Below are 27,098 nucleotides of genomic sequence, written 5' to 3'. Positions count from 1 at the left end.
GCTGAGAATGCAGAAACTTGAGCCTCAGAGGAGTTAAGTCACTTGCCCAAAGTCACACAGCAAGTAAAGAGGATCTGACTCTGGACAGTTTGTGTAGGGGGGCCACTCTGTTCTGCTTTTCAGGAACAGAAACTAACTGTGGGCAGTGAGAGGCCTTTTTCCATGTCACTCAGCAAATCAGCAAGCACAGGTTCCGAAGAACCCAGGAGGGGTCCACCTGTGGGCTCCCCACTCCCCATCCCTGATGGGGGGGTCCCCCGGGTGTGTCTTAGAGGCATACTTGTAGGCCCTGGGTTACTGGGTACAGCCCCCCACCCCCGGGGGGACTGGTGATGAGAGAGGCGGCCCCTCTATGCAGCGGCCCATGAGTCAATTCAGGGACAGTTTGGGCACCTGGGACGATGGCAATGCCCAGCGTTACAGGGCTCCGGGCACTCACTCTGAGCAGTGGGCGGGGTGGGTGGGTACCCGGTGAGAAGCTTAGCAGCTCCATCCAGATGCGAATTGTCCCTCCCACACTTCCCGGGCTACAGGGGCCTCCATTAGAGCCCCCGAGGAGTCAGAATCCACACCTCTGCAAATGGGCCCTCTTTCCCAGGGCCCCCCTGCCCAGACCTTCCCTGGGCTCTGTGGGTTTTGACACCTCTCTGTAACCTGGCGGGGGGCCACCTCGCACCTTTGGTCCAGATAAAAGCTCAGGCCCGGAGGTGGCCGGTCCAGCATCCCGGAGCCTGCGGCCCGGCCATGGCCCAGTCCCCTGCTCTCTGCACCCTCGACCACTGGATCTTACCCCAGGGCTGGGGTTGGGCCGGACAATCGGACTCCACGTCCCCGGCCTCTTCCTCGGATTCGTCGGGCTCGTGCCCCTGCGACGGCGCCCGCGGCCCCTCGCAGGCCGCACCTCCGGGCCGCGGCGCTCCAGCGCCAGAGGCCGCCCAGACGGCGCCGGGACGCTCGCGGTCGGGACCCGCCGTCGGGCAGCGGCAGAGCGCCAGCGAGCGCGAGAAGCTGCGCATGCGCACGCTCGCCCGCGCGCTGCACGAGCTGCGCCGCTTCCTGCCGCCGTCCGTGGCGCCCGCCGGCCAAAGCCTGACCAAGATCGAGACGCTGCGCCTGGCCATCCGCTACATCGGCCACCTGTCGGCCGTGCTGGGCCTCAGCGAGGAGAGCCTGCAGCGCCGGCGCCTGCGCCACAGCGACGCGGCGCTCCCTCGGGGCTGCCCACTCTGCCCCGACGGCGGCCCTGCACAGGCGCCCGGGCCGGATCTGGGCTTAGCTGCCCCCGTCGCCGGGTCTTGGGGGTCTCCGCCCGTCTGTCCCGGAGCTCCAGCGATGCCCGAACGCTTGAGAAGCAGGGTCCCCGACGTGGGTCCCTGGGTCTCACCCCCTTACTGCTCCGGGATGCAGTCTCTTCCTCAAGTGTCCCAAGGAAGTGCCCCCGACGCTGCCCTTTGGACGTCGACCCCAGCGGGTTCCGGAACGCAGACACCCCCAGAGCCAGGGACTCAGGCCACGTCCTGGGCGCCGCCCCCAGCTGACCCAGAGCCTTCTGCTGCAATGTATCAGGTACCGTCCCCCAGGCTTCCCTTGGGAAGGGACGTGGTGGGTAGGCTCTAGTCAGCAGACGATTCCGTATTTTTTTTAGATCCCCATGATCTAATCCAGCCCTGGTTGGGGGTGGAGTGGGCGCTGACCTCCATGGGGAAAGAGGTGGGGCCCTGGACAGGTAAGGCCCCACCACTACCTAGAAGGCATCACCCCCTGTGGATGAGGGAGGCGCCCTCAGACTTGCCCCTTCCACCCTGGCCTCTGGAGGTGGCAGAGGCCAGGGTCCAAGTGCTCCAAAAAGGGCCGGGGGGTGGGGAAGCCTCGTGGTCCCAGAGTTAGGAACTTCCAGAGCAATGGCCTATGAGCTGAGGACGTTTGCTCCTTCAAGCCTCAGTTATTCCTGAAGCCCAAGAATGAATGACTCATGGTCCATGAAGTAGCATGTTAATAACCAAAATGTATTGAATGTTTACTGTGTTGCCAATACCATCCTTGACACTGTCCATGGATTCACTGCTCTTGTCTGTCTTGCACAGGGTGTTCCTGAGTCTCCGGAGCCCTATCTGTTGCCAGAAACCCCGCCCCTCCTGCCGGGCCCAGCATGCCAGAGACTCCAGCCTCAGGCCCCGTGGGGATGCTGGAGCCACAGTGCAGAGGTGCTGCCCAGCTCCCACGACCAGGGGCCAGGCCCCGCCTTCCAGTTCAGCGATGAAACCCCTCTCCAGAGCTCAGGCCTGCAGCTCAGTGGCTGCCCTGAACTTTGGCAAGAAGATTTGGAGGGGGGCCACCTGAGCATCTTCTACTAAGGGCCTTGCCTGTCCCCTTCTCAACGAGGAATCAGGCCTGTAGTGTGGGTGCCCTCCTCATTTGGGACGTTAGTGGTTTTCAGGCTTCCCCGTAGCCAAGGGCCCCTTTCCTGAGTGATGTTTTTCACGCAAGCAGTGTTCGAAGCGGGCAGTCAGAGGCCTCCCTGGCTGGAGTTGGGGCTGACAGGGCACCCCTCCCCCCCGCCCCTGGACCCGCTCCAGAACAGCCAATGCCCTGAAGAGCCAAGTTGACAGCTGGGGCTGATGGGGGGGGGGGTAAGTTGGGGGAGTAGGGGAAGGGCAGAAGTCTATATGCTTTGATTTTGTTTCTTAAAAAAAAAAAACAACAAAATTTTGCTTTGGTCTGTTTTTTTCTATCAACTGGAGTTCTTATGGCCCCTGTGAAAGGAAGAATGTCCCCATCCTGCGGGCAACAGATCATGCCCTGCCAAAGTGGACATGGGCCCTCCCTTGCCAGTCTGATCCTATGTGTGGTCTCCTCCACCTGGCCTGCTGTGCACAGTGGCCAGCGGGGCTGACGCTTGGACCCCTGCACTTGCCTCATGCACCCAATCCTGTCGCCCCTCTCCATCGTTTTGGGAACATTCCTGCTGACGCACAGGGCTCATTCACAATGGCCTGAAATTGTTTTCCAAGGATTCCTGTGAGTGGCCCCAGGTACTAGGCCAGTGGGTTCCGTTGCCTGGGGTGCCCTAACAGAAGACCGCAGATTGGGTGGCTTCACAACAGAAATGTGTTTTCTCACAGTTCTGGAGGCTAGAAGTTCAACATCAAGGTAGCAGCAGGTTTGGTTTCTTTGAGTCCCGTCTCCTTGGCTTGCAGATGGCTACCTTCTCACTGTGCTCTCACGTGGGCACTCCTTGGTGTGTGTGTGTATGTGTGTGGGGGTCTTCATCTTTTCTTCCTATAAGAACTCCAGTCAGTGGACTAGGGCAGCGTTAGTCTCACAGGTCCCCTCAAGAGGCGTTCCTCTAGGAGGTGGCCAGAGATTCGTCCCAGATGCTCCTGCAGTCAGGGGAGCAGGGCCCAGGGGAACGGGACTAACCACCAGCCCCATCCTCATCCTCTCGGACGGAAGGCTCAGCTCTGCCCCTGGAGAGCGGCCCCCCCCGCCTTGCCCCCGTCCATCCGGTGCGTGGCTGCGTCCCAGGCATGCTGCCCTTGGCTGCACCTCTCTGCTAAGTGACTGGCAGGGGACAAGAGGAACTGACACCCGTGCCTGGGCTGGGGTGACCGGTCTGCCCACACCTTCCCGGGGCCCCCAGTCATCCTCCGAGTCTGGATGTTTGCTAAGCGCCTCATCTAGGCTTTTCAGTGGAGTGTAGGGCAGCCTCCCGAGGAGCCTCGGGGAGGCTGGGGAGGTGGGAGGGGGCACTGCACCGGGGCTGCTGCTTGCTGGCCCTGAGACCCTCCCTTCCCCCCGCGGTGTGGGGCTGGACGGGAGTGAGCAGGGGGCCCCTGCTCTGAGTGTGGCCTTGAGCTGGTTCTGAAGGAAGGTATGGGGCCCTTCGAGTCCTTGCCTCAGCCTAGGAGCTGGCTTCCCCCAGGCGCACGGGGCCTCCTGAGAGCCAGGGCGGCGAGGTGTCAGGCAGCCTGAGCATGCAGCCTGTGACTGTCACGGACCCTGTCCCTGGTCCACATGGAGACAGGCCCCACTCTTGCAGAGGCAGGACAGCCAGACTCCGATCTCCTCCCAGCTCTGCAGAGTTCTGACCTAATCTTCCTTTCCAGAGCCAGAGTTTCCTTATCAGCAAAGCCTAGATAAAGGCTGTCCTTATCTCTTAGGATGCTGAGAACCCAGGAGACATGCCCATAGACACTGAGCTCAGTGCCAGGCACGGAGACTGGGGTCCTGGCCGGCTCTTCTCCCTGGGGACACTGGATGGCAGAGCTGACCCCTCCCCCAGTGGGGACCACCCGAGGGGCCCTATGCTCTGGTCAAGTGCCAGCCACTGCTGCTGGGCACTGGAGACAGGAAGGATGGGCCCAGTGGGGACCTGATTGGTGGAGGGACCCTGCCCCACCCTGGCTGGCCCCGCCCCACCCTTTGAAGTGCAGACCCCCATGGAGAACAGGGGCAGCCTTCCTCCCAGAGGGGAGAGGCAGTGAGGGGAAGGGGCCGGTGGGGCCTTGAAGCCAGACATGGGACCATAGTGATAGCCAGCTCTTCTTACTTGCCAGCCAAGTGGTAGGATGTGACTCCTTCCTTCCCCTCACCAACCCTAGGATCAAGCATCCCCACCATGCCGGTGATGACACCAAAGCCCAGGGGTTTCAGTCACTTGTCCAGGAAACAGTGGCTGAGCCATGACCTGAAGCCAGGCCTCAGGACTCCAGGGCCCAGCAGCCAGAACCCTGCAGACCCTCGGTCAGTGGCCCAGCTTCCTCTGTCCCACCAGCCCAGTGCTCAGCTGGGGCCCAGGGGTGGTTCCTACTGCCGAGGTGTCTGCCAGGAAATTCCCAGCAAGTCCGACATGGGCCATGGAGCCCGTGGGTCCCAGACTGTCCCCTCCCAAGGTGATCAAGGAGACCCCTGCCTTTTTCAGGATGCTGCTCTTGAAAACAGCCAGGTCACAAACGGACATCACCTCCACCCACCAGGGGCCCAGGGGTGGTGGCAGGGAAGAGCACAGTGTCTCAGGCCTGCTGCGGGAAGGCAGGCGAAACGGGCGCTTGGGCAGACGACACACGCAAGCGTTCTGCAGGAAGGACCGGCAGGGGGACCCCTCCTGCCCAGGCCCCCAGAACCCAGAGTGCTGCCCAGATTCCCACCTTCCCTCCAGCCCATCTCCCCAGCTGCGGTCAGATGCACTCCTGCTCTGGTTTGGTAATGAGCCTGGAAGCTCATCTAAAAATCCTTTATCCACATTTTCTCTTTGAAAAAATATACAGATTTGGTGCCTTGTTGAGTCCCCAGGTTCAGGGTCTTCATGGGAAGGCAAGAGAGGGCGCAGGGCGGCTCCCCAAGGCCGTCCGTAGTCCACCAAGGGCCTCTGCTCCTCTGGCCCTAGAGCCGGGCTTCCCTGAGGTCAGCCCCAGGGCCCCGAGTGCTGCTGGCACGAGGGGCGGGGGCGGGAGGTGCCTGGACGGCCTGGCCATCGGGAGCTGGGTTGGCACCACGAGCAGAGTGGGGAGGACGTGGCTTAAGGCTTCGTTCAGGAGTGTGGGGCCCCACAGGGGGCCGCCGGGACAGAAGAATGGGGGGGCCTCTCCCGTGCAGGCCAGGCGACCGCACGGACTGGGGGCCACTAGCTGTTCTGTGCGAACCACTGCTCTACCACGGCCTTGTTCTCCTTCACCCACTTGATGTTGGCTCTGGTCTTCTCCAGGGCTTGCTCCAGGGCCCGCGTGGCGGTGCCGAAGCCTGTGTCCGCATTATCCGCCTTGAACTGCTCCAGCTGCCAGGAAGAGGAAGGAAGACTCTCAGCCCAGGCTGGGGAGGGGAGCCCCATCCTGTGTCCCCTGACTCCAGGGCGGGGCCTGGATTCTGGGGACCGCGGCCTGTTCTCCCCGACAGCGCTCCACCCCCTGCCCCCGGAGCCAAGAGCTCAAAGATGATAGTGCCTCCAGGTTTAAACCTGGCTGCTTGGTGTAGTCAGCCCTCAGGGCGTGGTTCTGCATGGAGCTGACTTGGGTTTTTAACTCAGTTACAGTCTCAACCCAATCAAGGGAGGGACAGAGGGACAAATCAGACATGAACCACAGGGAACAACCAACCACACTCCACATGTGGCCATTTCCATACCATAATGCAAATGGCCCAGTTGTTCTAACAAATAAATGGTATTTTTTAAAGGAGATTTTACAGCCCTGGCTGGTGTAGCTCAGTGGATTGAGCACGGGCCTGCGAACCAGAGGATCTCGGTTCGATTCCCGGTCAGGGCACATGCCTGGGTTGCAGGCTAGTTCCCAGCAGGGGACTCACAAGAGGCAACCATACATTGATATTTCTCTCCTTCTCTCCTTCCCTTCCCCTCTAAAGATAAGTAAATAAAATCTTTAAAAAAAAATTAAAAAAAGGAGATTTTACAGATTAAAAGGTGTACTAGAGGTTGGAGGCAAGGCAATTAGACAAGAAAGGAAGAAGTAAAACTATCTCTACTTGCAGATGTCATGATTTGCATATAGAAAATCCGAAGAAATCTACAAAAAATCATATTCACATTCATGAGTTCAGCAAGGTTGCAGGACATGAGCGGTGTGTAAAAACCAATTGTATTTCTGCACACCAGCAATGAAGAATCCTAACATAAAATTCAGAAAGCAGCTTCATTTACAGCAGCATCGAAAAGAATAAAATCCTCGGGAATAACTTTGACAAGAGAAGTATGAGACTGCTATGTGAAAACTATAAATCATTGCCAAAAGAAATGAAGAAGAGCCCTGGCAGTGTGGCTCAGTGGATTGGGTGCCAGCTTGCGATCCAAAGGGTCACTGGTTCGATTCCCAGTCAGGGCGCAGGCCTGGGTTGAAGGCCAGGTCCCTAGTAGGGGGCGTGTGAAAGGCAGCCACACATGGATGTTTCTCTCCCTCTCTTTCTCCTTCCCTTCCCAGCTCTCTAAAAATAAATAAAATCTTTTAAAAAAATGAAGGAGACCTAAGTCCAAGGAAAAAACACCCAAATAAATCTGTGTCAAAAGACTGGAAGGTGTCAGCGTGGCAGTAGTCCCCAAACCGATCTACAGATGACACACAATCTATATCAAAGCACCAATGCCCCCCTTTTGCGGAGAGTGACATGCAACCCTAAAATTCACAAAGAAAGTCAAGGGGCCCAGAAGAGCCAAACAGTCTTGAAAAAGGACCAAGTGGGAGGACTCATGTTCCTGATTTCCAAAGTGACTACAAAGCTGCAGTAACCAAGACAGAGTGGTGTTGGCATGCGGATGGACAGACAGACTGATGACGTAGAAGCCAGAGTCCGGTTGATCCCGTGAAAGAGAACTGAGAGTCGGTGGGTTTGCAAAGAGGGTGGCAAGGCCGTTTGGCGGGGGAGAGAACGGCATTTCTCGGCAAACGGCGCTGGAACAACTCGGACCCCTGCCCAACACCACACGCAAAATTAAGGGAACGGCGACCAAAGTCCTCAAAGTAAGACTGAAAATGAAAAAGCACTTAGTGAAACACCCAGGTGTCAACCTCTGTGACTTTGGATTAGGCCACAGTTTCTTAGATGTGGCCCCTGAAGCACAAGCCACAACAGCATCAAAAGCAGAGAACGGGGCTTCATCAAAATGACAAACTTATGTGTCAAAAGACACTACTGGGGTGACGTGAGTATAAGGGGACTAAATGGTGATGGAAAAAATACAATAAAGATTTAGTTAAAATTGAAAAAAAAAAAAAAAGGACCCGACTGGCCCTCGCTGGGCAGCTCAGCTGGTGGGAGCCGCGCCCGGATACCCAAGGTTGCAGGTTCGATCCCCAGTCAGGGCACATACAAGAAGCAACCAATGAATGCATCAATGAGGGGAACAACAAACACATGTTTCAAAGGAAGGAATGATACATGCCACAACATGGATGGGCCTTGAGAACACTACGCTAAGTGAAGGAAACCAGACACCGATTATGAGTCTTTTGTATGAGATATGCAAACCAATGGAGACAGAAAGTAGGTTCATGGTTGCCTGGGGCTGGGAAACAGGGGACAGGGAGGGACTGCCAGTGGGTGCAGGGTTCCTTTCGGGTGTGACGAAAATGTTCTAGAATTAGATGGTAATGGTTGCCCAACCTTGCAAATATACTAAAAGCCACTTCACGTGGTGAATTTTATGAGATATAAACTCTATCTCAAACTAAAAAAAGAAAGACAAATCAACCTAAATCAATGAGTTCACGTTGGCTTCTAATTCAAACAAAACATATCCATGGAAAAAAGAATGAAAAAAACAACAGCTTAGAATCTGAGAACAGGCTGACTATACGAAGAGTATAAATTTTTTTAGATTTGCTAACGACAGTGAAATTATGTTTTAAAAATGCCTGTGTTTTAGATAGGACTGAAGTAATTGGAAGTGGCATTATATAATAGCAGTTATTTGCCTGGAAATTACCCACCCCCCAAAAAGTGTCCGGAAGGCATGGGTAACTAGCTGTTCAGTCTGGGTGATGGGTGCATAGAGGTTCCTAACGTCACCCTTTTTGCCCGTGCAAGAATTCCAAGGCAAACTTTTCTGACCGAATGGACACCCAGCTTCCTCTGAGTGTACAGGAAGCCTGACAACAGCGAGCCCATGCTCCCTGGGACAGCGCTAGGTGGCCACCCCCTTAGATTGGGGGTAACCCCAGGGTCGGGGGCTCCTTACCATTTGTAGCTCCTCCTCAGTGGAGAACCGCTGAGTGATCGCCTGGATGACTCTGGAGAAAGAGAAGGAGCCTCCACCGTAGCTGCAGGGCAGGGGGAGACAGGAGCAGTCAGGACGGTGGGAACTAATGCGCGCGCCTCACAACTGCCCTGTGATTGGCCCATCTTGTATCACAACCGCCCTGTGATTGGTCCATCTTGCAGATGCGATGACAAGGCGCACCCACGGAGACTGGAACACAGGTTTCACCGCGGTGTCCTTGCTTCCATCTCTCCAGAGATCACTTCCACAGTCAGACTTTTCCTTTCCTCCGAGTGGGGGAAGGGATGGCCCATCCCCCACCTGGTCTTTCCATTCCTGAGGGCCCCCCGCCCATGCAGGTCCTACCCCACCTCTCCCAAAGCTGCGCGGTTCTGGGCACAGAGACCCCTCCTAGGCCACCCCAAGCACGTTCTCAGAGGACTCACTCCACAAAGAGCTTCTTCCAGTTCGCCTGGACAAAATTCCAGGCCAGAGTTTGCCCCAGGACGTTGCTGGCGATGCTGTTGATGCTAGAGGTGGCGTCCTGCTTCCGGATGAGGGTGGAGTTCAGGGTGTAACGCAAGTACCTGTGGGGGCAAGATGTTTGCTGGTGACCTCCTACCAGGGCCCCAGTCCGATGATCCGACAGAGAAGCCCAGTTGACAGAGGGTCCTTCCCGCCCCCCGATCCGCTCCTGCACTCTTGGACAGCCCTTTGGCATGCTGGGGGCTGAAGACCCTGCTGTCCTGTCTCCCTCTTATGGATGGGACACTGAGTGCCCTAAGCAGGGTCACTGGCTATGCCACGTGTCATGTCTGACATTGCCCTGGCATGTGACAACCATCTGATGGTGAAGGAAGAGAGGAAGGAGGACCAGAGCCCCAAGCCCTGCACCAGGTAGGGTGGCCACTACTGTGTTTGACACTGAGGGTGGCCCTTCATTACTGGGGTCCAGGAAATGGCATACGAGGCACCCAGTCAGAGCCAGGAGCCCTCATCAAGGGCTCGGGGGGCACCCAGCTGGACCTCCAGAAGGACTGAGGTCCTGGGGGGCCACTGCCCTTCAGAGAGACAGGGAAAGTGAGCCATTGTCAAGTAAAGGCTGAGATGCCATGGCAATTCAAAGCACAGGACATGAGTCCAGACCTGGGTTCGAATCTGAACTCTACCACTCATTGAAGTTTCCGGATCTTAGGCAAGTTGCTGTGCTTCTCTGATCCTCGGTGCCCTCGGCTGTAAAACAGGAGCACCCCACCCCACTGCTTGGCTTTGTGAGAACCCCAAGAATGAGAGTGTAGAGGCACCTGTGAGACTGGCTCTTTCTCGCCCACCTCCGCATCCTGGTTGTGCTGGGGGCACTTGTCCCGCCCTGCTGGCCCATCCTCACCTGTCCAGGATCCACACCTGCTTGCTGCAGGCCAGGGCTGCTCGCAGCTTGTCGGCTTCATTTACTAGCGTGGCTTTTTGGAACTGCTCCCAGGCGAAGTTCCACTCCTCCTCACCACCCTGGGCAATAGCGTGGCAGTAGACGGTGGACCGCAGGTTGGGGTGGATCCTGGTGTGTGGGGAGGGGGAGTCAGCGGTGGAGCAGCAGCAGGTAGGGTGGGATCAGGGCCTGGTGAGGGCAGGGCTGTGGGCTTGAGGGATGAAGGAAGGCTGGGGAGGAGCCGGGGACACTCACGGGTTGCTCTTGGGGTTCGTCATCCACTGGTGGTAAAGTTGGGACACCAGGTTCTGGCAATCAGAGATCCCACTGGAGCAGGCGGTGCTGATGGCGTTCACCTCGTTGTACCTGCCCCAGGGAGGGCACTGGGTCAGCTGCCGGGCCCAGACTCTGGCCCAGACCCTGCAGCTGACCCACGGCTGCAGCCCACCCAGTCCTCTGGGTCCCCCTTGGCTCTGTGCCTTGGACAGCCAGGGGACCACAGGGGCTGGCACAGGGTCCAGTCCCAGCTCCCACACCCAGAATCTCAACACCTGGGTTGGGGAGAGGGCCTCAGAGTTTCAGTTTGGTCCTTCGTGCCAAGAGGCCAGATGGACCCACAGCCCACACACAGAGACTCTGGCCAGGCCTCCTGCTCCCAGGCAGGGTCACTCCCTGCCTGATGGTCCTAGTCCTGCCAGGAGCTGGGAGAGACAGAGGGGGACACTGCCCGGGGGCTGCTCTGGCTCCCCAGGTCAGGGTGGCTGGGCGCCCCATGACTTCTAGACCCAGAAGAGGTCATACTCACTGCTCCATCAGTGTTTCTGGGCGCTGAGTCCAGTCTCTGGTGATGTTTCTAAAATAGTCGAAGAGGGGCGTGACCTGCTTCCTCAGGTAGTTCTGAGGAACAGAAAATACAAATAGCTTAGAAGCAGAGACACAAGCCTGACTCGCTTGGAGCCTCAAGGAGCCTGTGAGGTGGGTGCACAGGACGGACAGGGCCACGGATGGCCCCAAGGGGCGGGGCTCAGACAGGGCTCGGGGGCGGGGCCAAGCCAACCCACCGAGTGTCACCGTCCCTTAAAGTACGATTGCTGGATTGGTGTGTTTCCTCCTCCCGTTTTCCTTTTCTACCTGAGGCACCACGATTCTGCACACTGTACCTTTTTACCCAGCATTGTACCGTAAGCCCCACCCCGTGTTATCAAAATTCTTTGCAGGTCCTGGGTGGGTAGCCTCGAAGGTTAGAGTACCACCTTCATACGCCAAGGTTGCCCGTTTGGTCTCTAGTCAGGCAATAAATAAGGAGAACAACAAATCGACATTTCTTTCTTTCTTTTCCTCTCTCTCAAATCTACATTTTTAAAGGCATTAAAAAACCTTAAACATTAAAAAAAAAAAAACACCAAAAGCTTCGGAAAAGCCTGTGATGAGTATCTTGCAAGAGTTCCGAGATGCTGGGGCCAGGAACGTCCCTCGGAAGTTGACAGATACGACCGAGGAAATGAGCGCAACCCACAGAGGAGCGTGATGGGCAGACCCCGGAGGGCAGAACAAAAAGCCGAGACGCTGGAAAACGGGAGAGGAAGAAGACGGGAGGACCAGTCCAAAAAAAAAGAAAAGAAGAAAGGAGAGGAAGAACGTCTAAAGGAGCAATGCGAGCGTGTCCAGACCGCAAGAACAGAAGGATGAGACAGGCGCCCTGGGATTGAGAGGAGAGCCCACCGCCCGCGCCCTGAAGGGAAAACTGGCCCTGTTCAGAGACCCGGAAAAAAGAACGGCTCTGAGTTTCCCATCAGAGAGGAAACGTCAGTGCAGCGGGATCGGACACTCTGGAGGAATAATTTCCCACGTGGAAACTCTAGACCCAGGCGAGCTTTCATTCCGGCGTGAGGGCGGAATGGGCATTTCAGACAATCTACCTCACAATATCCACCTCTTCTGCAAGGGGCTCTCCCCCTGCCTTCCCACCCCTCGCCCCGTGTGACAGAAAACCCAAGGAAGACCCCCTAGAGGCTCAGAGACGGGAGAGCCCCCAGCAGGAGAGCTGAGTGGGGTTCTAGAAGAAAGCAGGAGTGTCTCAGGAGACTGGAACCACACTGCCGTATTATCTGGTGCATTTACATAAGAAGGAGAAAAAAAGGAAATACACACGGGCGTCCTCCGCGTGGCTCAGTAAGTAATTGCAGCGATGTTCGAGGCTGCCTAAAACGCTGACCCAAGAGTGTGATGGAACCACATTTACAAGATGAGCTGTGTCCAAGGCAGGCAGGTTTAATGAGCTACGATGAGGTAAAACCTCATTTACCATAAATACCTCATTTATCATAATAGGAACTTAATCATGTGAAAATTGTTTAATTAAAAACAGAGATCTCTGCAAGTATGATGCATTGGCGATGAAACATCCCATCAAATGGATATCCTGTCCCCGAACCCTGACTGGGGACATTCAGGTGTTTCTGGTTCTCTGGTCCTTCATTACCAACCAGTCCACCCTGTACACGCAGTGCTCTCTGCTGGTCTCCCTGGTGGGAGTCTGAGTGGGCCCCGGATTTAAGGCAGTGCATACCTGCATCTCCCTCTTCTACCTCGCAGGTGGGTGGGCTACACAGGTACCGGCATACTTAACGCACATTGGGGTCACCGGGGCATGGAGGGTCCCCACAGGCATGTACCTGGGTAAGGACAGCTACCCTGCCCCCAGTACAGTGGCTTTTTCTGAAAGTGCTGACTTTCAGAACCGCACACTCTGCGGGAAGTTCGGGTCCTTCCCTTGCCCTTCTCAATTGGCTCGCCTCCCCAATCCCTCCAGCTCTCACCACTCTGCGGAGCTCATGCTAGCAAAGAGCCCTGAGCGGTGGCACCCTGGAGGCTCTTGCCACCGCAGGCAGGAGTAAGCTCCACCAACTTCCCAACGGTGCCTGTGCCCTGTGAAAGCAGCGGCCGAAACCCCCCTACCCCTCCCCTGCGCCCTGGCGCCCTCCCGGCCACGCCCCTCCGCACCTGCATGTGGACATAGGCGGTGGAGCGGTCCAGCATGAGCTTGAAGTAGTTCAGGCTGCTCAGGGCGGCCTCCCAGGGCAGGTATTCCTTCTCTTCAATCAGGAAGAGGGTGTTGTCCAGGGCCAGGGTGACATTGACCATGCGGGAACTGGGGACGAGCAGAGGGGCTCAAGTAAGCACCCCCGCCCAGTCCTCTCTGGAACCCAGCCTCTTCCTGGAGCTTGAGGCCCCAGAGCCCCAGCTGAGCTAGCTGCAGTGCTCGCTGGGCTGCGGAATGTGAGTGCCTGGTGGCTCCACACCCAAGGCCGGCCCTGGGCGGGACCTCACCCACTGCCCATCGCAATCCTTTGCTTATTACCCCCATTTCACAGATGAGGAAACTGAGGCTCGGAGAGGCAAAGTGACTTGCCTAAGGCCATAGAACACAGCTTAGATTCAAAAGGACACATAAGAAAGCTTGTGTTCTTTCCTCTTTCCAATCCCTTCCCTGATTTGCCAGGCCCTCTGAGTCTCTCTTCCTCCCCCTCAGGCTGTCTGCGAACATGGAGTTCATAAATGCCCGCATCCGCTGGTGACATCAGTTCATCCGCACTGCGTGTTGCCTGTCCTGTCCTTCCCAGACGCCCTGGCACCTAGCACAGAGACCTGGCACACACCCTTCAGGAAAAGCTTGGTGCTGTGGAGTGCAGTGTGACTGTGGCATTGGGAGGGCCTCAGTCTGGCCGTTCCTGGGTGGGGCACATGGCCTCAGGGAGGGCCACCAAACTCTTGAGTCTCAGGTTCCTTATCTGGGAAACGGGGGCTGAGGGCGGGGCGCTCGGGGCCCAGGGAGCCTGCTGCGCTGGGCCTGGCTCCGGGTGCGAACGGCTGCTTCTAGCTCTGCCAACCCACCTGTTTGATTGAGTCAGCAGGCCCTCCTGGCAGGGCCAGTCCGGGCCTGAGGGGGGCACGCTCACCTGGCCAGATCGAAGGCATCGTGGATGATCTGGGCCCGATTGAGGACAGGGATGGCCTGGAAGGGGTCGCAGAGGGTGTGAACTCAGGGTGTGACCTTGGGCTGGGCCTGGGGTGGGGGACAGGTCGGGTGGCAGACAGACACCCACCGACAGGTTTCTCTGCAGCTGACCCCGAATCTTCCTCCAGTTGTCTTCGTCGTAGTTCACCTGGTAATAGTCCGTCACGTTGATGTTCAGGAGGACCCAGTCGTCAGCTTCGGTTTTGAACTGCTCGATGACTGTGGGGAAGAGACCAGAGCTGGGGAAGGGGGCTGCTCAGAGACCCCTCGCTGTCCCTCGACCTTCCTCTCTCCAGGCCTCAGCAAGAGCAGCCTCCTGCAACCTGGCGGCGGCGGCAGCTGGCCCACAAGCCTCTGGGGCGATGCCAGGGAGGGGAGGAGATGGGGTGTCGAGCGGGCTGCCCAGCCCACCTCTGGCGACCTCAGACAAGCCACATGCCGTGTTGAACCTCAGTGCCCGGCCTGCCTCCCACGGCCTGCATGTGCCTGGGCCAGTCCCCATTCTCTCACGGCCAGTCCACCAGTCAGCACCCCGGCGCTGGCCATCAGGTAGGTGGTGCTTGGCACCCCCACCCCTGCTCGCTCTTTCACCCTTCCGTCCTCTCTCCTGGCAGCCAGAGGGGACCCTTCCACACCTGCAGGTCAAACCCAAGCATCTGCCCACTCCCCACCTGCTCTAAGGATGCAGGGTTTCCCGTACCCTGCGGGGACCTCTACTCAGTCCCCACGTTCGCTGTTGCCTCTGTGCCTTACACTTGCTATTTCCTCTGCCCGGAATGCTTTTCTCTAGCACCGTAAGCCTAACTAACTGCTGCTTTTCCTCTAAGACTCAGGTCACCTCCTCCAGGAAGTCTTCCTTGACCTCTCCATGAAGTTGAACCTCCCCTACCCCCAGCTCCTGGCCCCTGTGCCCAAGCAGCCCAGAGGCCATGCACGCCTCTGCTAAAGCACCCCGAACAGATCTGGAAAGTTTTTAACTGCCAGTCTTCCTTCCCTTCATCGGCAGCCTCGCCCTGGACAGGGGACAATTTGCCTCGACCGTGGTTTCCTCCATGCCTGGCAGGGTGGGGCTGCTCATGCCATGTGCCAGGTACTGTTTAAAATGTTTCATGTGGATTGTCTCCTTTACTCCTCACAGAATCCCACGGGGAAGCTACTGTTCTTGGCCCCATTTTATAGATGAAAAAGTCGGGACCAAACAGGGATGGGAACTTGCCCAGGGTCCCAGAGCTGGGCAGCGGCAGCGGCAGAGGTTACAACCGAAGCCGTCGGCTCAATTGGGGAGTGGAACGAGGCTTTGTCGCCCCCAGCACAGGGGCCAGGAGCTGGGGGGGTGGGGTGAGACTGCTGTCCGTGAGGGCTGGGCGGAGTTACCTTTGGAGTCTTCCTCCAGCCAGATTTCCTGCTTCTGGTCGCCACCTTTCAGAGATGAGATGTGGATGATCCACTGGTAGCTGCAACAATAGACCCGAGGTCCGACAGTGTGAGGCGGCAGGTGGCGGCGGCTGCTGGCGAAGAGCAGCCCCATCTGGGCTCCCACTTCTTGCCCGACTCTGGCACCAGGCACCTCCACCCCCTGGCCCTGGAGGGAGAGCCTGTCTAGAGCCCCCCGGGGCTGGGGCCACAGCAGGCCTGGCCCTCAGAACCCTCGGCGGGACGCCTGCCCCAGGACCCCATCTGCTCACTTGAATGGTGAGGGGCGGGTGGGCTTGGACTGGGGGTCCAGAAGGAAGTACTGCTGGGAGATGGTCCCTGTCTTGGTGTCCACGGTGACGAGGGGGAAGCCCATCTGCAGGACCCAGCGTTCCATGATGGTGCTCACGTTTTTAGGCAGCTCGATCTTCTTCTGATTGTCCACAGCCTGGAAGAGGATGGCCAGGTGAGGAGAAGCCAGGGTCACAATCAGGGCAAGGGGGAGAGGCGGGAGCACCCAGATGGGGGCCTGGGGACAGGCTTCGGGGGTGCCCATTCCTGTGCTCATAGGTCCTTTTGATCTTTTTCCACGTATATGCATTGCTTTTTTAAAAAGATTTAATTTATTTTACAGATGGAGAAGGAAGGGAGAAAGAGAGGGAAAGAAATGTCGGTGTGCAAGACAAATAGGGATTGGTTACCCCTATCTCGCCCGCCCCCATCTGGGGACCCAGTCTGCACCCCAGACATGTGCCCTGAGGGGGAATCGAACCGGTGACCTTTCGGGTCTCAGGCCAGCGCTCAGTCCACTGAGCCACACCAGCCAGGGCTGCACTGGTTTTGTAATAACAAAAAAACCTCCAATCATGTCTGTTAACAGCTGAGAAAATGAAAACAAGATCAGGGCGAGAAAGCAGACAGAAGAGCATGTTAGAGGGTGCATGCAGGCTGAGAAGGGGGGAGCTCTGGGGACTGCAGAAAGGGGGGCTCAGGGGCAGAGGGAACAGGAGGGAGGGATGAAGTTGGAGGGGCGTCTGGCACGGAGAAGGGCTCGGCTTTGCAAGACAGGAGAGAGACCGAGGCAGGGAAAGGCAGGCAGTGGAGGTGGAGGGGAGGGACGGAGCCAATTGGGGAGGAAGGGGAGACGGGGGAGGTGGGCCAGGCTCAAGGCAGATGGAACCTGGGTGGGAGGTTGGCCAAGAGGACACGGGAGCCCAGCTGTGGTCTGTGACAAAGCCCTGGGTCTCCGCTCTCTGGTCAGACTGGCCTTGGAGCCTGGGCGCCTGGGGACTGGAGGGACATAATGGCAACAGTGGGGGAGCAACTGGGCGGGGAAGCCTTGGGCATGGGGCTCTGGAGGGGTCACCCCAGTTGGGCTGAGGAGAGGGAGGGGGACGCTGTGAGGAGGAAGGAGATGGGAGATGAGAGAGAGCAAGCGGGCACACCTAGCCTAGAAGAGGTGGGGGGGAGGGGGAGGAAGGGAACGGACAGAAGGGCTGCCCAACAGACAGGGGTGCTCTGGGATGCAAGGTGATAGGAATGCAAGGTGGGGCCGGCTGGGAGGGGCCCGGCTTGTGCCGAGGGTGCTGGGGTGCAAAGTCGTGCCTGGGTGGGGCCTGGAGGGCACAGGGCAGCCAGGCCTGCTGAGCAGGGTGGAGGGCTGGCTCCAAAGTCCCTGGTCGAGGAGGGCTTGGGCATGGGAGCTGTGAGGGCCCATTTCCTCAGCGCTGAGAGGAGGGTACTCCAGGGGCCCCCAATACAGAGCTCCCTACGGTGGAGGCAGGTTGCCTGCTGGGGTTTCTCCAACAACCGCCTTCCAGGGGCCATCCCATGTGACCAACCTCGGCTCCAAAGGACCGGCCGGGGCTGCCAGACAATGGCACTGGGCACATCCCCTTACACAGGTGCTTCCGCCGGGGACTGCTAGCATCTCAGAACCCCCACAGAATGGCTCCTGGGGCTGGCTGTTACCCACCTTCTGCAGGTGCCCCCACAGGTCCTGGTAGGTGGCACTGTTGTAGGCAAAGGCGCTGAGATAGGACTGTGGAAAGACAGGCCGTGGTGAGGGCAAAGCCGGTGTCCCAGGCCCTACCTCTGCGGCGGGCTGGGCTTGGGGACCCGGGGCAGGGGCTGGAGGAGACCACCCCCCCACCCCCAGCTGGCCAAGCGCACTCACCGCCAGGCCCGTCTTGAACAGGTCCTCAGTCAGGAAGCTGGAGAGCATCCTGAGGACAGCGGCCCCCTGGGGGGAGGGACAGGGGCTCAGAAAGCTGTGCTCAACTGGCAGGACCCTGTGGCTGCAGCAGGCCAGGCCAGTGGCTCCCGGCCTGCAGGCCGAGTCCCCACTGCCCTCCAGACACCTCCCCCCGCCCACGTCTCTGCACGTGGGGGCAGCACCTTGCTGTAGGTGATGGTGTCGAACAGCTCATTGATCTGGGCGGGCGTGGTGACCTCCTCGGCGGGAGTGGTCAGCGGGTGGGAGGAGGCCAGGGCGTCTATAGCCATCACGCTGTACACCTCATTCTGCACGATCAAGTCTTTCTGCAAATCCCCAGTGGCCATTAGTAGACTGTTCCGGGAGTGGTGACCCACCTTGGCCTCACCCCGACCCCGGCTCCCCCACCCCAGGGCCCCAGCACAGCTGGCTCACCAGGTTCCACGTGGGCTCGGCGTAGTCGGCACCCAGGTACTCCACGTAGGAGGCAAAGCCCTCGTTCAGCCACAGGTCGTTCCACCAGGCCAACGTCACCAGGTTCCCAAACCACTGTGGGAGCAGGGAGTCAGCCGGCCAGTGCCTCTGGCCCTGCAGCCCCCCACCGTCCCAGGAGCCATCCTTCGGGAGTGCCATTGGGTGCCAGGCCCCGTGCCCGTGACTCCAGCATCGTGACAGCCCCCCCAATCCCCCCTTTGCCCTTGTCCTTTCTCAGCCGCAGGGGCCTGTGCTGGCGCCTCCTCCTGCACTGCCCGTGTGCGGGGTACCTGGTGGGCCAGCTCGTGGGCGATCACGGTGACCACCCGCTCCTTGTTGTTGATGGAGGAGTCCAGGGGGTCAAACAGCAGGGAGTTCTCCCGGTAGGTGACCAGCCCCCAGTTCTCCATGGCGCCGGCATTGAAGTCAGGCAAGCCGATCTGGTCTGGGGAGGCCAGGCGGTCGGCGGGGCGGCCTCTGCGTGTGGAGCCCTCCCCGCCACTGCCCTTGCCTCACTCCACGTGAGGCCCCCGACCCCCTCACTCACCGGACTTTTCGAGGGGGTAGGCGGTGGCATAATGACCGGCGAAGAATTTTAGGATGGGGCCGGTCACATTCAGGGCGTAGGCGCTGTGACCTGCCTGGGTGGCGCTGGGCCGCGCCCAGATCCGAATCTGCAAAGAGGACAGAGGAGGGTCAGGGCCCCTGACAGGTCCCAGCGCCTGGACGAGGTCGCGCCTGCAGCCCAGGCGGCAACAGAGAGGCCTGGGGGTTTCTGAGGGGCTGGGCGTCCTGGTGCAGAACCTTTGAGGAGTAACGGTCGAGGGTCATAACTACCATCTGTCTGCCTGGCACCCACGGGTCGGGAACCCCATTCGTGACGAGGAACCCATTTTTCATATGCAGAAACTGAGGGTCAGGGAACTCGCCTCGGAGGACTCTGAGCTGGGGCTCATACGCAGTGGCCCGACCACGCAGGGGCCGGGCTGGAACGAAGATAGACAGGAACACCCACCCCCACCGGCCCCGCCCCGGGTGAGACCAGTCCCGGTGGGTACGGGTGGGCCCAGCCTCGTACCAGAACATTGTTGTTGGGTGACATCTCCTCCTCGCGCTCGACAGACGTGAACTCGCTCACGATGTAGGCCAGCAGGTATGTGGACATGACAGGGGTGGGGTGGAACTGCGTCTCCATCCAGGTGGGGTCGCCCTCCAACGGGACGCTGGAGCCTGGGCGTGAAGCGGGCTGCAGGCGTGAGGGCAGGCACCCTCTCTCCGGCCCTGCACCCCAGCCCCGGGGAACCTTGGGGTGCTGGCTGCCCCGGGACGGACTGGCTCACCTTGGGGCAGCATGTTGGACAGGGCCTTGAAGTTATTGGGGTGGACCAGGGTGATGTTGAACTGGGCTTTCATGGACGGCTCGTCGAAGCAGGGGAAGGATTTCCGGGCATCTGTAGGTTCCATCTGCGTGGTGGCCAGCACCCTGCCCAAGCCAGAGCGTTAGAGGCTTTGCTGGCAGAATGCCTGCGCCCATGGTGGTGGTGGTGGGGGGTGGCTTCAGGGTGTGGCTGGGTTTGCAGGGGAAGGGGGCACGGAAGGCTGGCCTGGCCTAGTCCTCCCTGCCTCACCCGGGCAGCATCTGGGCCCCGACCGGCCAGCTGACTCTGGGAGACCGGAGCTCCTTCTGGACTCGGGGTCAAAGTCCTGGCAGGCTCCAACGCCGTATGGGCAGGGAGACCAACTGTCTCCACTCTGAGCCTCGGTTTTCCTGCCTAAACAAGGGGCATTTTTCTCACCGAAGTTGGGGAAGGAGGCCCTCCAGGAAAGGGTTTGCCTTCTGGGCAGCTGCTCTCCGCGAGAGGCAGGCGAAGCCACGGGCCAGCGAGGGCTCGAGCCTGCCGGGCGCAGCCCGCCCCGACTCACTTTTTCTCGTTGCCGTCCATGTACTCGCTGCGGTAGAAGCCTCCCAGGTCGTCGGACAGCTCGCCCTCGAACTGGCTGTCCATCTCGTACAGGCCGCCTGCCTGCAGCTGGCCCTTCAGGTGCACCACCAGGTACTCCGTGACCTCGACCAGCTCGGTCCTGTCGATGGCAGGGACCGGGGCGCCCCCCACGCCCCGCAGGGTCACCAAGTGCTGCTCCGGGGTCTTAACGTACTTGAGCTTCTTGCTGTGGATGATGATGACGTCGGTGGCCTCCTTGCACTTGAAGCGGACAGTGCTGGAGCCCTCGAAGATGTACAGGCCGTCCTTGTTAGGGGTGAGGTAGGGCCTCAGCTTCACCTTGTAGGACTCGGGCTCCAGTGTTCGGGGGAGGCGGTATCGATTCCATGGCTTGCTCGGGTCCAAGGTGGTGGCCGTGGTGGTGCTGGGGCTGGTGGGGTTCGGGACCGGGTTCCCGGTGTCCTTGCTCTTCTCCTGGGAGTATACCACGGACAGGGCAATGATGGTGGCCACGGCCCCCACACACAGGATGATGCCCAGGATGCCTAGGGGCTTGGAAATGTAGAAGCCCTTGGCCATGGCGAGGGCACGGCACTGGGCAGGCTCAGGGCAGGCAGGAGACCGGGCAGCCTGGGGCCACGCTTATATCGCAGAGGGGAGGAGCCCCGCAGCCCTCAGACTGGGCAAAGATTAACCAGGGCTCAGAGAGGCGAAGGTCACTGTGCTGCACAGGGACGCGCTCTGTCCAGGCTCCCGTGAGGACACCCAGAAGCAGTGCACCTGCTAGAATAAAACGGTGTCTGGTTACATGCGGCTGGCTGCCCTGGAGCCCGCCTGCCCGGGGCCGGAGGGTTGAAGGATCGTCGCTGGGAGGGGCAGCCCGAGTGGCACTCTCTGTGTGAAGGCCGAATGGTGGGGCCAGAAGCAGGCGGATCCAGGTTCGAGTGAGGGAAGGACTTCCCAGGGGCAAGAGGTGGGAGACTCGGAGAAGGGAAGAGCCGGTTTCTGGGTCAGGAACACGCCAGGTCTCCGCTGTGGTCGGGACCTGGAAGGAGCTCGGGCTCCTGGGCGCCCTTGCTGCCGGCCTCCCCTGCATTCCTCCAGAGCCAAACGGGCTCCCAGGTGCACCAGTCCCGCCCCTCCCCCATCAGCTCCCTGAGTAGAATGAAATGAGCTCTTCTGCCTTTTTAAGAGAGGAAGCTGGCAGAGGCTTAACCTCTTGACCAGCCGTGACCCTGGTTGGGTAGGCAGCTTTACCTTTCTGCGACCTCTTTCCTCCTAACGATAGCTTTTACCTCTCTTGTTTGGCAGAACCCCCAAATCACCCCTCCTTTCTTACTCGGAGCTCACCCACTGCTTCTTTTCCTGCCCTTGGCGGAGAGGAAGATACTACCTATCATAATAAAATATGTTCTCGGAGGAAAACGATGTGCGTTATTACCTTTCCCATGTACTGGCCCATTCACACCCCCTGACCCAATGCCCCCCCTACGCCACGCCTGACCTCACCGTGTTCTTGGTCAAAGACACACTCATTGTCTACATGGGCACTGAGGGACCCTCACAAACTCCCCACTTCCACTGGGGCCCCCTCAAACTTCTTGGCTCCACAAAGTGGATTATTATTTTCTACCACTGCTTAAATAAAACCTTCTATTTGGCCTTGGAATCCAGGCCAAATCTTCTAAAGAGACCCACAAGTTTGGGTGCTGTCAGCTTGCCCACTACCCGGCCTCCTCTGCCTCCGTTCCCCGGCCCACCTGGCCTTCGCCCGGCCCCCTCGCCGCAGGACCTTTGCACACGCTGTTCCCTCTGCCTGGGCCGTCGCTCCCTTCTCACCCTGGCTACTTCCTATTCATCCTGCAAATCTCTCTCTGAGAAGTCACCCGACCTCCCCGACCAGGTCAAGCCCCCGTTAGCTCCATCGGTGCCACCAACCTCTTCTGCAAAGCCCTGCACCCCAGTGGGTTCTCCATTCGACCTGCGTGATTGGTGATAAAGGTCCTGCCTATTTCCCCCATGGACTGGAGGCCGCGGGGGGGCGGGGCGCATGCCCAGCCACAGTCGGTGCTCAACGGGTACTTGCTGAGTGAAGGCAAACGAATAAATGAATGAAAGTCTCTCTAGCCCATCTCCACTCCTGGCCCTGCCCCCATTCTTGCCCCGGAGGAGCTGTCTGCCCCCTTCATTTCAGGGCACACAGGCAGGCCAGAGTCCATTCAGAGCCAAAAGCACCTGAAGACTCCTGTCTGTCTGCTCCATCAGCTTGTGGGCTCTTAGCAGCTCTCACTCACCTGCCTTGGGGGGGGGGGGGGGGGGGGGGGGGGGGGGGGGGGGGGGGGGGGGGGGGGNCTGCTGGCCCCCCCCCCCCCCCCCCCCCCGCCGGCTCCCGGGGACTGCACGGAGGCTTGGCCAGTGATACGCCCGTGAACTGGTGCAGACGTAAATTCTTTCAGATATGACTGCAGGAGTGAACGCCTCCCACCCGTCGCCTGACTGTCAGGGGCCAGGTTCTGAGTGCTGGGCCTTCAGGGGACCCTGGGTGCCCATTGTTCAGAGGGAGGGGGCCCCTCAAGCCCTCAGCCTTTCCCTTTCTCTCTCTAGAAGCCTGCCCTCAGGACCCCGGCCTGGGCAGTGTGCATTTCCCACCGCAGTGACTGCTGGGCAGCCACCCCCGTTGGGCCTGGGCTGATGATGGTCAGGGGACACCAGTGGGAAGCCAAGTGTTCGGGGTAAGGCTGCAGCTTGGGCATGGTGATGAAGGCATGGTGACATCCAGGGGTGAGGTGGCGTGCGTTCCCAGGCCCCTCCATCCGGGCCAGAATTTGCCAAGGAAGGCCGTCTGGACAAGAACCCCAGAAGGCTGGTGCCCAGGCCCACGCAGGCCCCCCGAGGGGTGGGCATCTCACCGAGCCCCTGACGGGGCCTGCAGCCTCCTCCCACTTTTACAGTGGAAAGACCAGTAAATCCATTTGGCCTAATCCCTTCTCCAAACAAAGAAAGAGGCCCCGCCTGGCCCACTGCAGCTTTTCCTGTTTGCTTTGGACCTGGACCACGGGCCCAGCTGGCTGGAACCCTAACTCTGTAGGAAAAGGGCCTCTGGTCTTCAAAGCCACTGCCCCACAGTGAGAGACCCCTGCTCTGGGCAGCAGGCCAGGCCCAGCTGGGAGGCCGCCGAGAGGGGCGCACTCCACAGTCCCCACTGTGGCCCAGGCGGGGCCATCTCCACACCCCACGGCTGGAGGTGACACTGTCCCTCTCTGCCACCCCAGCCCGCCACACAGCTCGGTCCAGAAAACTTCCCCTCCTGCTCAGGCCTGCTCTCCGGTTCCTCACCGCCCGTGGGATGTGGAATGAAACCTCAGCTCTGGCTGCGGTCTTGAGATCTCCCCTGACCCGGGCCCTGTGGCCTCTATTCGCAGTGCCCATTGTGGCTCCCGGGGCTGGCATTTCCCCACCCCCGTCACCCCAGGCTTTTCATATCTCTGGTATATGAAAAAAGCTTTGCTCACCCTGTTTCCATGGCCAGGAGCATCCTTTCTCTCCCTCCTGTCAAACTCCTGCTCATCCTTCAAAACCCAGCTCCGATGTCACCGCCTTCTCACACACGGCAGCCCCTCTTCGCTTCACTGGCCTTGGGTTCACTCCGTGGCCACGGCACTTATAAAAATGCCTTTTACCTGTTCAGAGCCTGCCACCAGACCCAGGCACCTCGAGGGGAAGGCTCGGTGACTCTGTGCCCCTCCACACCTTGCACGGGTCAGGACCCCAGGAAATGCCGGCTAAGTGAGTGATAACAGCTACCCTCCTTGCCATGGCTTGCAGGTCCGGCCTGATCCAGCGCCCCCACCTCCCACCCTCCGCCTCGCTCCTCCGGTCTCATCCCTCTCTCCCCTGCCGCACTGGCCTCTGTTGGTTTATCAAGCCCACTAGGCTCTCCTCCAGTGGCCCCAAAGAAGATGCTCTTTGGGCCTGGAAAGCTTCTGTCTTTCGTTCATCAGCCACCCTCTTGTCCTGGAGGCTCACTTCAGTGATGCCGGCCCAGGACAGCGCCCAAGCGCCCCCGAGACTCTGAGCACCTGCACCCTCCCCCCAGGCAGGCACCTAGTACACAACCGGCCGGCGACACGCACTTGCGGAATGGATGCAGCGCCCAGACAATGGGAGGCCGTGGTTAAAGACGGAACTCCCTGCGATTCAACCCCTTGATCCTGTGAGGGGGCACCTTGTCCCCCCTCCATCCCCCACTCTCCTTCTTGGGGTCCCAGGCTGGGCACATGGACCGCCTTTCTGCCATCTCTGGGAGCCTCCTGTACATGACTTAACGTTGTTCTCCCATCAATTCACCACCTACTCTCCTTCCGAGCAATAACGACTGCAGAAAATCACGGTTGTCTGGCTCTCGGGGTTCCTTCTTCTCTTCCCCTCGAACGGGGAGAAACCCAGCACCTCCCCGCCCAATTCAACGAAAGCACATTTCTTCCCTGCCTAGGTTTCAGTTCAGAGGACAAAACTTCCTTTAAATTAAAAAAGAAAAATTAAGGTTGACAACGATCACGGGAGAGACTAGTGAAGGCAGAGCCGCACGTGTAGAAGACATCAGCTGACCGGGAACAGGCAGCTGCGTGTCAGAGGTGGGGGACAGGCTCCTCATACTGAACCATGGAAAGGCCGGGAGCCTGGGAAGGGTTACGGTGGGGAGCAGGGGCAGCTGGGCCGCAGCCTGGGCCTCACAGGCTCTCAGGGACCACCAGGGGCCTGGGGTTCCCTGCTACTCCTGCTCACTCAGCCCCCACCCCCGTAGCCTGGGGATCGGTGAGCTGGGAGGGAGGGCACAACTCAGAGCCCATCTGTCTGCTCCGAAGGAGCAGTGTGAAGGGGGCAAAGCAAGGCTGGGGCCTCAGGGCAGGGGACACTGTGGCCTCTCTGGCCGCTGGCCTTTTCCAGGCTTCTGAGGCCTCTGCCCACAGCTGCATAAGACTGGGACTGGGCCAGTCCCCAGGGCGCTTCCTCTGGGAGCCTTAGACTCTGTTCACCCCGTGAGAACCTCAGAGGGCCCCCTGCTGGGAAGTCAGCTCCTGTCCCAGCCTGTGGAGCCCAGGGCAAGGCCCTTAGTGCGGATGGAGCCGAGGGGTCTGGGAGGGTGTGGGGGAAGCACACCAGCCTTGGAGGAGTCATGCTGGGCTGCAGGTCCTGCCTGGAGGCTCCCATCTGTTTAACTGAGCGCCTACTATGTGCTCTACCAGGATAATCACCAGCATTTGGCAGCTGAAGAAACCAAGGCACAGAGAGGTTGAGTGGCTTGCCCAAGGTCACACAGCTAGTTAGCGGCAGGTGCTATAGGCTTAACCACACACGCTTCCTAAAGCATCTCCCCATACGGCCCCCCACCCCACCCCATTCTCTGCTGTGCAGTCCCTTGAGTGTGAGAGACCACAGGAGGGGGCCCCGCACACCTGTGAGTGCCACAGCACGGGGCCGTGCCACACAGCACGGGGGCCATGCCCTCCTGTCTTCCCACTGCTATCCCACCTCACAAAAGACACATGGCCCGAGGGCCCGTCTGCCCCCAGAGCCCTCTTTTACAAGTGGGTACGCTGCCTCTCTGAGAGGTCCCACTCAGGTCTGACCCCCAGAGGACACTGGCCACTGCGGCCCCCCACAGGCTGGGATGCTGGGAGGAAGGAGCTCAAGTCGGAAACCCAAGGCGGGGAGCACCCGGGCCCCTGCCCACTGCACTGCTGGAGGTTGGGAGGCCCAGGGTAAGGACCCCACTGGCCTCATTTGCCGGGACTCCTTCCCAGAACAAGGGCAGGTGCGGTGGGAACCCTGATCTGTCTCCCCAGGGAGTGCCCCACAATCCCGAGCCTCGGCTGGGCCCCTGGGGAAACTGGCACCCTGAGCGGGGTGAGGAGAGGGGGTTGTAAGGAGACAGGGAGACCACGACAGTGAAACCAGTGCTTAAAAATAGGAGTGCCCTTTTCCCTCTCTCCAGGGGCCAGGGGAGGGCTTGGGACGGAGGCGAAATTTCCAAGGTCCCATTGCCTCCTTAGTGGTTCTAAATGCCCAGGGATTCCCTTTCCTTTCCAGCCCCATCCCACCCACCACGGGGGGGAGACCCACCACCCTGCCCCAGTCCCGTCTCCCCACTTTCCCTCCCCCAGAGGCACCTGCAGCCCCCTCCCCACCCCAGGGCCACCTCTGCAGGTGAGAGGTCCCCTGCCCCAACTGGGCCAAGGAGAGATCCCATGGGGATCTCGGTCAAAGGCCAGAGGAATTCTTGGCACTCTCTGGGCCTCAGTGTGCCCGGCCGAGAAGGGGTTGTGGGCAGCAGATGTGGGGTTCCCTGCGCTGCACCCCACCAACAGCCGCCCCCCGCGCCCCCTCCAGTGAGCTCCACTTGCCTGGGTCCCCGGAGCCTGCTCCCAGAGGGTGAGCCGGACCAGCCACCCGCGTGCCCCAGCAGGACCTGACTCCTCCTTTCCCAGGCTTTTAAAAGGGAAGTAACCTGACCCGACCACTACTCCTCCGGCTTAACCCGTTCAGGCCTCCCGCGGCTACGCCTGCCGCCCGCCCCCTGACCGCACCAGATTGCTCTCCAGTCTCTGGTCTCCTGCTCCCCACCCCATACACCCCTACCCGCCCCCGGGGCCCCACCCCTCCACATCTGGTCAGCATCTGACAGATTCCCCCCCCTGCCCCCGCCGCCCTTCCAGCTGGGGTCCGGGGAGCCCCACTCCTTCAGGAAAAGAAACCACGCATGTCACTGACCCCAAAGATGGGTGTTGCAGACACGGAAACTTGCGAGGATGTTTGTTTAACTTTCGTGATTCCTGGGACTCACCAGAAACAAGGCAGAGCCCTCAGACACTGGACCCAGCACACAGGTGACTGGAGCCCCGGGG

At 59.6% G+C, this 27,098-nt stretch overlaps 2 protein-coding genes across 2 annotated transcripts; one reads left to right on the top strand and one right to left on the bottom strand.

The window, feature by feature from the left end:
• Positions 1 to 681: 681 nt before the first annotated feature.
• On the top strand, positions 682 to 2,698 carry MESP2 (mesoderm posterior bHLH transcription factor 2). The gene is made up of 2 exons (XM_037053620.1): positions 682 to 1,566; positions 2,085 to 2,698. Exons 1-2 carry the CDS (start codon positions 745 to 747, stop codon positions 2,352 to 2,354), a joined length of 1,092 nt encoding a protein of 363 aa, XP_036909515.1. The 5' UTR covers positions 682 to 744; the 3' UTR covers positions 2,355 to 2,698.
• Positions 2,699 to 5,394: 2,696 nt separating this feature from the next.
• On the bottom strand, positions 5,395 to 20,970 carry ANPEP (alanyl aminopeptidase, membrane). The gene is made up of 20 exons (XM_037053619.1): positions 20,174 to 20,970; positions 19,591 to 19,733; positions 19,329 to 19,480; positions 18,798 to 18,924; positions 18,541 to 18,695; positions 18,212 to 18,325; positions 17,959 to 18,102; positions 17,738 to 17,803; positions 17,537 to 17,602; positions 15,834 to 16,009; positions 15,523 to 15,602; positions 14,237 to 14,367; positions 14,090 to 14,145; positions 13,134 to 13,281; positions 10,936 to 11,027; positions 10,386 to 10,496; positions 10,092 to 10,259; positions 9,151 to 9,291; positions 8,684 to 8,765; positions 5,395 to 5,773 (listed from the first exon to the last, which is right to left on the bottom strand). The coding sequence occupies exons 1-20, from the start codon at positions 20,770 to 20,772 to the stop codon at positions 5,624 to 5,626; spliced, it is 2,901 nt and encodes a 966-aa protein (XP_036909514.1). The 5' UTR covers positions 20,773 to 20,970; the 3' UTR covers positions 5,395 to 5,623.
• Positions 20,971 to 27,098: the final 6,128 nt, after the last annotated feature.

Source organism: Sturnira hondurensis, unplaced genomic scaffold (assembly GCF_014824575.4).
Source record: "Sturnira hondurensis isolate 20B ecotype Veracruz unplaced genomic scaffold, ASM1482457v3 Scaffold0007865, whole genome shotgun sequence".
NCBI classification, from domain to species: domain Eukaryota; kingdom Metazoa; phylum Chordata; class Mammalia; order Chiroptera; family Phyllostomidae; genus Sturnira; species Sturnira hondurensis.
The sequence above is the reverse complement of the archived record's forward strand: the minus strand, read 5'-3'. Positions and strand labels throughout refer to the sequence as shown.